The 12,789-nt window shown below is 42.9% G+C and overlaps 1 protein-coding gene across 6 annotated transcripts in view; it reads right to left on the reverse strand.

Moving 5' to 3' along the window:
- DCP1B (decapping mRNA 1B) overlaps window positions 1–12,789 on the reverse strand; it is a 41,438-nt gene that overhangs the window by 25,497 nt on the left and 3,152 nt on the right. For 5 of the 6 annotated variants that reach the window (XR_014082074.1, XR_014082073.1, XM_081589899.1 and 2 more), the window contains exons 2-3: window positions 11,901–11,941; window positions 9,819–9,946 (exon numbers count right to left, since the gene is read on the reverse strand). Coding sequence is in view for 4 of the 6 variants with exons in the window: in XM_081589899.1 (XP_081446025.1) it covers window positions 9,819–9,946; window positions 11,901–11,941 (169 nt within the window). In the remaining 2 variants the exon portion in view is untranslated. Of the gene's footprint in view, window positions 1–9,818; window positions 10,014–11,900; window positions 11,942–12,789 lie in introns of all 6 variants that reach the window. The other variant, XM_081589901.1, reaches the window with a different exon arrangement.

Genomic DNA, 12,789 nt, shown 5'->3' on the forward strand with positions numbered 1-12,789 from the left:
CTCTGATTAATATACAAGTATCTGGAAGTTACTTTAAGTACATTATGCCTATCTACTTATCCAGATCTGGTCATTTGCTGTGTTTATTTGGTACCACAGAATACAAATAAAATATAAGATCAGGTCTCTGCCCACAAGGGGCCTGTAATTGGCAACTCACGCCGCTGCTTTCGGCATAGTGCAGGTTAGTTCATTCACGGTGACCTGGCCCCAAGAACCCACGTCTCACAAGAGGCTGCTTCCAAATTCTGACCTATCTGTGCAAATTTGACATTCTCACTGCTACTATCCTCTTATGAATAAAATTACTACGAGGATTTGTGGAGGAGTCTTTTGGCAATGTACATGTTTAGTTAGAACAGAAGAAGATAACGTGTGTGGCAGTCATGGTTGACCTGTACAGACAGGTAAGCTGGATCAGTCTGGCAAGGAGTTTAGGTTTATCAGTTTTACTTTTTTCAAAGAACCAGTTCTAGGTTTTGCTGATTTTCTCTCCTGTTTTTCGGTGTTTTATTTCATTGCTTTCTGCTCTTATTTTCCCTTCCTTCTGCTTGCTTTGGGCTTAATTTGCTCTTCTTTCTAGTTTCTTAAGGTGGAATCTGAATTACCCATTTGAGACTTTTCTTCTTTCCTAACAGAAGTATCTGATGCTATGAATTTCCTTACCAGCCCAGTTCCACTCATATTTGACACGTCTTTTCACCTTTATTCAGCTTGCTTTCTAATTTTCTTCCCTCTCTGACACATGAGTTATTTAGATGTGTGTTGTCTAATTTGAAAACTTTTGCAGGTATTCCAGGTATCTGTTACTGGTTTCTAGTTCAATTCCGCTGTGGTCAGAGAGCATGCTCTGTATGGTTCCTATTGCTTTAAAAGTCTTTAGGCTTGCTTTATGCCCCAATGATAAAGCTGACCTTGGGTGCTGGCCCATGAGCACCTCAGAAGAGGCTGTCTTCTGCTGTGGTTGGTGGAATGTCCGATAAACGTCAATTACCTCAAGTGAGTTGATAGTGTTATTCAAGTCTCCTACAGACGTGCTGCTGCTATTTGTTCTGCCAATCACAGAAGGCAGAGCTCAAGTCTCCAAGCACAACTGCGGATTTTAACTTCTTTCAGTTCTATCACTTGTCACTTTGAGTATCTTGAAGTTCTGTTATCAGGTGCATATATTAATGATGGTTAAGTATTTTGGGTGAATTGATCCTTTTATGATTATGTAATGTATCTCTTTACCCCTGGTAATTTTCTTTGTTCTGGTGTCTCTTTTGATATTAACATAGTATCTCTGGCTTTCTTCAAGTTTTTAAAAAATCTGTTTATTTTTAAAAATATTAGTTGATTTATAATATTGTGCTCATTTCAGGTATACAAATGATTCAGCCATATATATAGTCTTTTTTTCAGATTCATTTCCCATATAGGTTATTACAGAGTATTGCATAGAGTTCCCTGTGGTATACTGTTGGTCCCTGTTGCTTTTCTTGCGCAAAGTAGTGCGTATATATTACTCCCAAGTGGCTTTAATTAGCATTCCCATGGTTTGTCTCCCCTGTCTTTCGCTCTGTTGGTACCTCCTTTCTTGCCTTCTTATGGATTATTGAAATGTTTTAGTATTCAGTTTTCATCTGTCTATTGGTTCTCTCTTTCTTTAAGTGGCTGCTCTAGGAATCACACTATACACATCTAACTTTTCAGTCTACACACTTATTTCACCGCTTCAAGCAAAATGTAAAGGCTTTACAACTACACAGCTCCAGTCCCCCAACACCCTTAACCTTACAGCTGTCATGTGAGTTACATCTATACACAATGAATCCCCCTCCTGACACTGCTGTAACTTTTGCTTCTGATAGTCATTTGCATTTTAAAGCATCTGAGGGTAGAGAAACGTCTGTTCCACTGACCACTTTTTACTATTTATGTTGCTCCTCCTTTACCCCTTGGCCCCAACCTTCCCTCGGCAACACTTCCCTTTAGCCTAAGAACTTCTTTCAGCCTTTATTTTATAGCAGGTCTGCTGACAGAAAAGTATTGAAGGTTTTTCCTTTATCTGAGAGTATCTTTGTTTTACTTTCCTTCCCGAGGAACATTTTCACCAGAGATAGAATTCTAGGTTGACAGCTGTTATTTCAGCACTGTCTTCCAGACTCCAAGGTTTCTTAAGAGAAATTTATTGTCGTTCAAAACATTGTTCTGTAATGTATCATTTCTGGTTCAGGGCTTTTTGTTTGTTAAAGTCTGTTTTTCACCAGTTTGATGATGTTTACGGGCATGATTTTCTCTGAGTTTATACTGTATGGGGTTTTCTGAGTTTCTTGAATCCACACATTTGTGCCTCACCAAATTTGGAAAAATTTCAGCTATGCTTTCTTCAAATACTTTTTCTACAGCGGTCTTTCTCCTTTCATGGGACTCCAACGACATAAATTCAGACCTTTTGGTATTGACCAACAGGTGTTGTGAGGCCCTGTTTTTTTTTGTTTTTTAACCTTTTCCCTGTATATTCTTCCCTGTATATATATTTCCCTGTATATTCTTCAGGTCGGATAGTATCTACTGATGTGTTTCATATTCACTGACTCTTCTTTCCTCTGCCATCTCTGTACTGCTAGTAAGGCCACTCACTGGATACCCTATTCTGTCCCAAATGTTCCCTTTGAGTTCTTACACTGCTTCTCTACTGAGAATTTCCATCTTTCCACTCATCTCTGAGGACCTGTCCCACCTCACAGGGGACAGTAACTGCCTTACACCCACTGGCCTACCATGCCAGCATGTGGGTCATCTTGGGGCAGCCATCTGCTGACCGACCTTCCCCATGAGAGCTGTCAGATTTTCCTGGCTCTTTGTGTGATGGATAATGCTGCGTTGCATTTGGACGTCTTGTTGAGACTGTGAGACTCTGAGTCTTCTGAAAACTCTTCAGAGTGCTGAGACGCTGATCGACTTGTTCAGGTTTAGACAGGAAGATCGTTAGATAGCATCACAGATTCAATGGACATGAATCTGAGTAAACTCGGGGAGATGGTGAAGGACAGGGAAGCCTGGCATGCTGCAGTCCATGGGATCGCAAAGAGTCAGACATGTCTGAGTGACTGAACAACAACAGACAGGAAGTCCCGTCCTGCCTTCTGTGGACGATGGTTCCCACGTCAGCTCTATTTTCAGAGGTGTGTCTGCCTCGTGCAGATGCCACTCAGGGGCTGGCCTGGCGCGTGGTGGTGGTGGACATGGTGGGTTAGTTCTCTGGGCCTCGGCTGCGGTTCTGTGGCTCTGGTGTGTGTGTGTGTGATGCTCACAGGTGAGACTGGGACCTGTGTCAGTTCAGGGACAGAATTAGGGGGTCTCTTTGTCCAGCGCACTCTCCCAGCTCACAGGGGCCCTTCTCCCCAGTCTTCTGGCCAGAGTCAGGGTTTCTCTCAAGAGGTCTAGCTTCTCACACTGTCAGCATGGGCTGCTTGCAGGGTAAAGGGAAGAAATATCAATAAAAAACCATATATATATATATATATATGAAAAAGTGAAAGTTACTCAGCCATGTCCGACTGTTTTGAGACCCCAATGTCTATACAGTCCATGGGATTCTCCAGGCCAGAATACTGGAGTGGGTAGCTGTTCCCTTCTCCAGGGGATCTTCCCAACCCAGGGATTGAATCTGTGTCTCCTGCATTGCAGGTGGACTCTTTATTGTCTGAGCCACTGGGAAGACATATATGTATGTATGTATGTATATATATATATATATGCTAAGTTGCTTCAGTTGTGTCTGACTCTGTGACTCTATGGTCTGTAGTCCACCAGGCTCCAGGCAAGAACACTGGAGTGCGTTGCCAGGCTTTCCTCCAGATCTTCCCAACCCAGGGACTGAACGTCTCCTGCATTGGCAGGCAGATTCTTTATTGCTAGCGCCACCTGGGCAGCCTATATATATATATATATCTCCTAGCAGTTCCCTACAGGCTTGAGACCACAGGGGCCTCTTCTACAGTCCCTCAGGCAGAGGCAGGCTTTCTGTGGGATGTCACGTGCCTGTCACCCCTCACTGCCGAGGTGGCAGCTTGGGTTTGCAGGGCAGCCGGCTTTGGGCCGGGCTGGGAGGGGAGGGGAGACTCTTCACTCTGAGCTCACAGGAGCCCACCCTCCAGGCCTCCACAGAGAGGTTCCCCCTCGTTTCTGTTGCTTCTTTCCACAGTCCTGGGACACGGCTTGCTCTTGAGTCACACTCAGGAGATAAAGCAGGAACAAATAAATCAGGAGACTTGCCACCACACTGGCTGTTCTTCAAGTTCTCACTTCCCTTTTGATACGCCTGCTGTTGTTTACTCTCAGAATCCACAGGCTCTCTGGTTTTCTGTTCTGTCCACAACTTTCACTGTAGCCAGTGAGAGGAGTGTCAGCGTGAACCTGCTCTATTTTGGCTGGTGTTGGAAGCTTATCTCTCACTCTAAGGAGTTATGAACCAGCCCAGGTAACAGGTAACGGAAGCCTGGCCTGGGATGGATGTGGGACTGGAAAGAGGACAGGGCTGAGACCTGGCCACGAGCCGTGAAAGCCTCAAGCTCACTTTGCCATCACTGTACACTAAAGTCCCTTCCGTGGAGACCGAGCTCTACAGACAGGGGCATGAGATGTCCCCTGCTGGCTGCTACGCAGGTACACTGAGCCACTAGGGAAGCCCTCTCCAGGTGTATTTTTAATTTAAATTCTCATAAAAATAAAACATATATATACAAAATTTTAAATATCAGATGCTGTGAGGTTTTATGACTGACAGCAGAGTTCTTCTCCAGCCATGATGGGCCTGACTACTGCTCCCCAAAAGCAACCTTCTCCATGACAGTTACTTCTGCTCTCCATTTGTTTTCTCATCCAGTGTTTTTTCTGGTGTGTCAATCTCTTTTCCTATATATCATGTATATGCTTAAGATTTTTTTTTCTTGGATGTGGAACATTTTTAAAGTCTTTTACTGAATTTGTTACAGTGTTGCTTCTGTTTCATGCTTTGTTTTTTGGCTGTGGAGCATGTGGGATCTTAGCTCCCAGGGATCAAACCCGTACCCTCTGTGTTGGAAGGTGAAGTCTTAACCACTGGACTACCAGGGAGGTCCCTACACTACTTTTTGATTCTTAAAAAAAAAATCCACTAAAGAGAATTTAGTTTTCTGACAATACATGCACACTCTCACCTAGAAACACATGCACTTTTCCCCCCATACTTTCAATGTAAGTATAACACTATCTTACATTTGGTGTTTGTCTTCATGATCAGCAGAGCCAAATGGTGTACTATGACTCTATTTCCTTTTCTGTACAATGTTTTGTTTTCCCAGGAATTAAGAATTGCTTCATTTGTTGTTTTCCATGCCCTTAGCTTTCAATGTTCCTACATCATTAACCAAAATCACTGAAAAAGGAACTGTAAATATCCCAAGAGATTCAAACTCTCAGGTGTAAACTGTTTCTTGGACACACTTCCTAAAGCCTTCCATCTTCCTACTCTAATTAAAATAGACTTTTCTTTAGTTCAGCTGCATAGCGGGTCACCACAGACTCTTTACCACTGTTCTCAGAATTCCTTTACCTCCAACCTGTGCTTGGAATCCCCCACTTTCCTGCGTGGCTTGTGTATCTGTCACAATAGCCCATGCTACGCTGCAGTAACAAACAACACTCAAATGTCAATGGCTTACACAGTACATGTCTGTCATGGGCCATCTCTGTACCATGTCACCAAGATTCCAGGACCCAGGCTGACAGAGCAGCTTCTGCCTAAACAACCTGAGTCCTCACAGCAGAAGGAAGAGATGTGGTCAGTTAGGAGCTGGTTCGTACATATCTGCTCACTTCTACCCACATCTCTCTGGCCAAAGTGACTCACACAACCGTACTTGAGGCCTGGGGTGGGGAGAGGATTATACAAGAGCCTCCTGGAGGGGTGAGTGGGGAGGAACCAGATCACACTGTCAGGTCTCATGTTAACAGACCAGAGGTACCGTCTCCTGCAGGGCAACAGTTAGTGGTCATGAACAATGAAGCAGTCACAGCGAGTCTTCCTCTATATTATTCATGAAATCCACCCTCCATCTTCGTGGGTTTGTATCTTCTTTTTACTCCTTTATTGTCATTTCAGTTGTTTCAGGAATGTGTTCAATCTACCACGTTGAGCCAAAAGTCTACCAACCAATCACTTTAAAAGGGAACTTGTAGGATGTAGTCTAACTGAAAGATGAGGACTGTCTGTAACTATCACTTTCACCCTTTTCCACTATTTGAGGCAGCTTTTCTCAGATCCTAAAATGTCAATGAAGCATTCAAATTGTGCTTCTTTATGAGAACAAAACTACCCAATATGGTAAATTCACTTTAAAACTGAGAGGTTTTCTAAAACAGCTTTGATTCTAAGCATCTTGACTTCTGCCTTTTCTGACCCGCTGTAAGCGCCAAGCTTATGTCTGCAATAAAATCAACCAGCTCAAAAGAATTTCATTCTAATTCTGTCACCACAGACAATACTATATTCAACATGCTGGCCAAGCTCTGAAATCTACCTGTCATTGCTGTCTGTAACTTATCTTAAATAAGATGATATAGTCAGGAAAATATGGTTCTAAAATACATCTCCCTGTACCAGCATCTTATTTAGTTTTGAAATGGAAAACATAGTAAACAGTTAGAAGAGGGTAATGACACACAAGAAATGGTCAAATTCAGCTTTATGTTATATTATTTTTATTTGATATTCTCTTTTCTAATAACTGAGATATAGTAGAGCCTCAACCTAAAAAAAAAAGAAACTCGCTTTTTTACCTCTGGAGTGTACACTGCAAGACTAAAAGGTAAACCTGGCTCAGACCCCTCGCTCCTCTGCTGGCACTTCCGCTGTGTGGGCCTGCACATCTGAGGCTGGGCTTACTCAGTTCAGATGCTCTTTCCATCTCAAAAAAGTTACTGACTCCGTAAATTATGTAATCCCTCTAATCTCAGTTTTCTCATTTACAAAACAGAAATAGGATTTCTAAGGAAAAGTGATGAGACATAGAAAGCCATGACATCATGCCTGGGAGGCAGTAAATGCTCAGTGAAAGTTTGAAAATAAAATTTCTGTTCTAATACAGCAGCTACCCTATGTACCTTGAAAGCTTACAAAGGTCAAACTTTATGACAGCCAGGCTTAAACATCATGAATGCTTTACTGTAATAAAACCATACAAGTTGTGTTTGGCCAAAACCCAAAGTTACTTATTCATTAAACTTTTTTTTTTAATTAAATGAAAGTTTGAGATTTCTAACTCTTCTAAATCCATATAATTCTAGAAAGGGACAGTTACCTCCTCAGGTACTAATTTTTTTAAACCTAGTGTTTAAAAACCTAGAGTCTGAAAAACTCACCAGAACCCTTCTCATTGCTGCCTCTCGACGTGTCCCAACCTGGCCTGTGACACACGTTGGCCCAAGTGAAACGTTAGGACGAAACAGAGACCCCTGAATCAACAGAACTCGAGAGGTACAGTCTAAAAAACAGTCCCGAGGGAAGCTGGGTTCATCTTCTGAAGGCAGATGAATGAATCTTTACATCATCAGAGAATATACAAACCCAGGACAGTTATTACACGGAGTACCAGAGTTATTTAAAAACATCAGCAAGGTACTGACACTCTGAGAGCACCTGGAGCAAAGCCTTCTGGGAAACTCCTGATGTCGGAGGCTGACAAGGCTTTTGTAAATAAACTAAAACCGAGTGACTGGCTGCACAGTCAAGATGCACCAGATAATAAAGACAAAAAGCAAAATAAACTCAGGAAGGTAAACAGATTCACTCCCTTCCATTCCCTGCTGTTCAACTGACTTCATTTCTTTCCTATGGAAGCTCATTAGACACACTTGAATGTGCCTTGAGAAGGCTCCCTTCGATTTGTGCTCATGCGGGACAGAGGTGAGGGCAGCCCAGCAGGTGCAGGGAAAGCAGCAGGTCTGACATCAGAACGTGTGGGTCTGGCAGGGCTGCGGCCCCCGGACACTCGGTTCTCTCAGCTGCAAAGCAGCAGGGAGCAGTCTGCCCCTCAGAGCTGGGACGAGGAAATGTGGGAAAATGAAGGAAAACACCTGGGACGGTGCCTCCAATAGAAGCATGGGAGAGCCACAAAGGAGAGCCACAGATGGACTTTAAATAAAAAGAAGCAGGTGAGATTAAGTTTAATAATACTTTTTATTTAACTCAATATACTAAAAATGTTACCATTTCAACAGGTAAACTGATATAAGACTACTGGGATTTTTTTTTACATTTTTTTTGTACTAAAGTCTGTGAAAATCAGTGTGTTTCTGACACTCACAGATCAGCTCGATTCAGACCAGCTGCCCGCAGGACCGCATGGGATGGTGCAGTGTGGAGCCCAGGAGGGGCTGAGCATGTTTACCAGACCCTAGCAGACAAACCCTGTGGGGCTAAGGAGATCAACCACATCAAATAGAGCTTGCATCTTCCTATCTTTGGTATAGTATATAATATCTAATAGGTAACACTGCAGCAAGAATTGGTCGGTACCATCCATACCGACTAGACTCAGTATTTATCCAAAATAAGAGCAACCCCAAATTATTATAAGCCACTAATAGTCGTTCATTTTATATTTATTTTTGTGGTTAACTTTATTAGGATTTGAATTACAAATCAACCTCACGTAGAATCTCATAATCTCAAAAAAAAGAAAATATAACCTGACACAACAATAAGCACACAAAAAATTTGAACTACAAGTTACAATTGATTAAACTACATCTTCTGGCAAAGAAACAGGAATAGAAAACAAAATATTTCTCTATTTTACTAAACTTTTCACTTCGCAGGACCTGCCATTAGAAAGTCATGTTTAATAGTTTTCTTGTAATTTTTTTTCTTATAAAAGGTTAACTGCATTCTCTAAATAGGATGACCACCTATTATGACAACTCAGTTACATGTAAATATAATTTTAAGTAAATATAGTATTAAAGTGATGCTATATTTAGTTCAGAACAAGTCAATGGGGATGAAGCACAAAATATGACTTGTGTTACATTTGTTACTAAGGTAACACTGATTAGTACACAGTAGGCAAATTCTTGTACCCTGAGCTCAAAGAATAGGGTGGAAAATGAACAGAAATCATTTCTGAACTGCAAAGTCATCACGGAGCAAAGCACATGCACCCGCGTTTCTGCAGCTCTGAGTCTGCTCTCATTTCCTGTGTGGAGAAGCTCCTGAATCATATCACTCTCATCCACTTTTGTGGGCTGCCCCACAGAGCAGCACAAGTGGTCAGATGAGACACAAGAGTGAAATGGACATAGGACGTGGGTGGGCAGCTGCTACCTCATTTCAAGCCTGACAGGGACCCTTTAGTTAACAGGACTTCAGCTTTAGCAAGTGTTAGGAAGTTCTTAACAACCAAAACTCATTGGATTTTAATGTCCATTTACTATGCACTCAAAAGATGGTGCTTCTGGAAGACAGGTCCCCTCCCCTCCCTTGGGCATCTCGTTGCATGCTCAGCCGCAGTGACCCACAAGCTGAATCGCTAGTCGAGGTCCTCTGTGGTCTCCCAGCCCAGGACTCAGCTCCCCTGGCCCCGCTCAGGCTCACACACAAAGCGGCCCAGCTGTGGAGGACGAACTTGAAACACTCACACCTTCACAGTCACACTGTCTCCGTCTAAACTCTCCCAAGGAAGACGCCATCCCCCGCCGAGCCTTGCACCTCCCAGGCCACTCGTGCTGACCCAGCCACGGACACCAAACACCACGACAGTCACCACGGTCTCTCACATGTGCAGACTCACGTCTGGCGTTTCTGTAGAGAAGGAAGGGGTCCTGTAGCAGGAAGTCCAGGTCTTTGGTGATGGGCTCCGTCCGGTTCTCCATGCTCAGCCTGTTCATGATGGTGAAGCCGTGCTTTGGAGACGCGGACCTAGAGGTCACCAGGGCAGGGGACATGGAGAGGGGGCGTTCAGAGCAGAGCGTTTCCAGGACAGGGGCTGCCGTCGCACCTTTATCCTTCCTGCCCCTTCACCACGGCCGCACCAATGTGCGGATGCATACGGTGAAGTCCAGCCCTACGAATCTAAGGGGGGCTGCACAGACACATAGCTCATTTCCCTACCTAGGCTGCAAGCTCCTTTAAGGCAGACATGGCAACCACTTTAAAAAAAATCACCGACACAAACTTTTAAAGAAGCTTGACCGTTGATATAGAGCGTATATCACACTTACAGGAAGTGTTAGTGTTGGTCTGAAATTGAAAGTTGCATAATTTCTTACAGAAACGATGTAACTCTGGTCAATGAACTAGTGAGGATATACAGTACAATTAAAAGTTTATACAATTTAAACTAAAGAGCAGATACCTACTTTTCTTCAAGATAAAGCCAACAGTCTCACAGATAAGCTACTATAACATTTTTTGTCCATAAAACTGCATTTAATGACTTTTTATTTTTAATTTTGTTCAATAAACCTGCAGTGCCTACTCTCTGTCAGGCAGGGAGAACCCTGATCACACAGAAACTAACAACTACAAGTGCATCTGTCTACCCTTGGAGGATAGCCAGACACCAACCCAACTGTGCAACTTCTGTAGCAAAACAAGGCACACATGCAGGACTGCAGATTCACTCTGGGGCTGGGGGACACGCCCACAGGGATGCTGTGCGCAACCAGGAGAAACCGGGTCTGGATCTAAAGTTTTATGTCACTTCCAACCATCTGATTTACTAACCACAGTTTTCTTTTGAGACTTATTTTAAAACTGATGTAAGGCCATCCTTGCTCAATTTATTTTACTGAGTGGTAGAGTGGTGCTGGGCATATAAGCAATACCAGATGTAATCACGACCATCATTTCAAGTTAAATTTTGGGGCAGTGTGAAGAGTGACTTCCAAAGCTCTCAAAAGAGGGTGCTCTGAAAACCACCAGTGGGCATAACTCTATTACAAACAGACAGACACAGGAGGAATCAAAGACATGGTTTTTAAAATGGGATTAGGTGTTTTTACACAGAAGCAGAATTTGATCCCTCCAGTATTTCGGCAGCTCTGCAAAGCCTCTGCGGCTGTCCAGTCACTGCCTATCACCTGACAACTGATCCTGGGGATGGTCTAGCCACACGGTGGTTTATCTTCAAAGATGAATGTGTGTATAAACACAGATGAGAGTGTGTGTGTGTGTATGAAAAGAGTCTGCACTAGGCCTCTGTCCTGTATCTCTGAAACCTGCTGATGGTGATGGGACTCAGCTATGACATCTTATGTGAATGTTTACGTGAAGAAGTTTAGCTGTTAAGACAGTACTCACACCACATATCTCTGTGTGTATGTGTTAACTATACAGATATTAACAATATCTGATAAAACTTACCTAAAAACATGAATTTATTAAATATTTCCTAAAACTTATTTTGTTAGCTATACAACAAAGGACTCAGAGACATCTTTAATCTTGGATCATGCTTCTTTAAAGAGTCAGGGGTGGGGGTGGCCAATAACACTCTTTCAGACACTGATTAAATGATCTAACATTCTCAACAGTGCACTCCTAGCTCCTCATCAGTTCACTATATTCAAGCACTTTGTACCACTTATTTGAGCTGAAGAATAAATATTTAATTCTATTTTAAAAAGAACACGAAGATTTAAGTTCAGCTATACTGGAGTTCACATTATATTCTGCAATTAGTATTCACCACACTACACAGATGACATTATTCAGTATTCCCTTCCGTATGTCAACTAGTTATTTCAAACTCAGACTCAGTGCCTGCGCTTCTCTGAACTATAATAAAACTGCACTCGAGGAAGGGTGACACACAGAGCTAAGACATGATTCAAAGACTGTCAGCTTCTTTATAAAAGTGAAGGACTCTTACCTTGTGTAAACAAATAAGGTTCCCTCCACATCAGTCTTTTCCTAAGAAATAAAACAAACAGCAACATAAGCATATTCTCTTCTTATGGGAAACAGTCACAGAGGTCAGAGAACACAAACATCTTAGAGAACAGGGATTTGATTGTTTCAAGTCGGGGTAATTCTTAGGGAAAGGTGAAAAGCAGACTTTGCCAGTGGTGACTTTGCTGCTTAAGCAGCAGGAAGCACCTTTCTATTGCTATTTACAAACAAACCGCTGATGCCTCTCTTTACCAAGCACAGGGGCCACAACACCTCTGGCTGGACAAAAGGAAACAAACATGCTCCACAGCCCCCTAAGAAAGAAGGGATGGTAGTAAATGTGCTGTCCACCCCTCTGTCTCTGGGCTGGGGGCACAGCCAGCCGCAGAAACCACTGGTGTCACACGTCTCTCTCCTCCGTTTTCTGGTTTCCTTTTCTCTCATCATGTTCTGTCAGCTAGGAGAATAGACCTGCCTGTAACTCTAACTCATCTACTACACAGAAGACAGCAACGCAGCTGCGGTTCTCAGACAAATTAATCACCTATTTGGTGCAGAATATTGAAATAAAGTAACATGGAAACATCACCCAGCTAGGACTCAAGAAATCTGCCTCAGAGGAAGTGGGAAACTTGTAAAGTGAAAATGAGAAGTGATCATTTTAGTTCCCTGGGAAGGGCTCTTTTCCATCTCTCCAGGCCCTGATGAAAATGCTCTGCTTACTAAAAAAAAAAACTTAGGTATGCATTTGTCTGATTAACTAGTAATTAGACTATGTAATTGGAGAAGGCAATAGCACCCCACTCCAGTACTCTTGCCTGGAGAATCCCATGGACGGAGGAACCTGGTGGACTGCAGTCCATGGGGTC

Source organism: Giraffa tippelskirchi, chromosome 4 (assembly GCF_054371585.1).
Source record: "Giraffa tippelskirchi isolate mGirTip1 chromosome 4, T2T-mGirTip1v1.2.pri, whole genome shotgun sequence".
NCBI classification, from domain to species: Eukaryota; Metazoa; Chordata; class Mammalia; order Artiodactyla; family Giraffidae; genus Giraffa; species Giraffa tippelskirchi.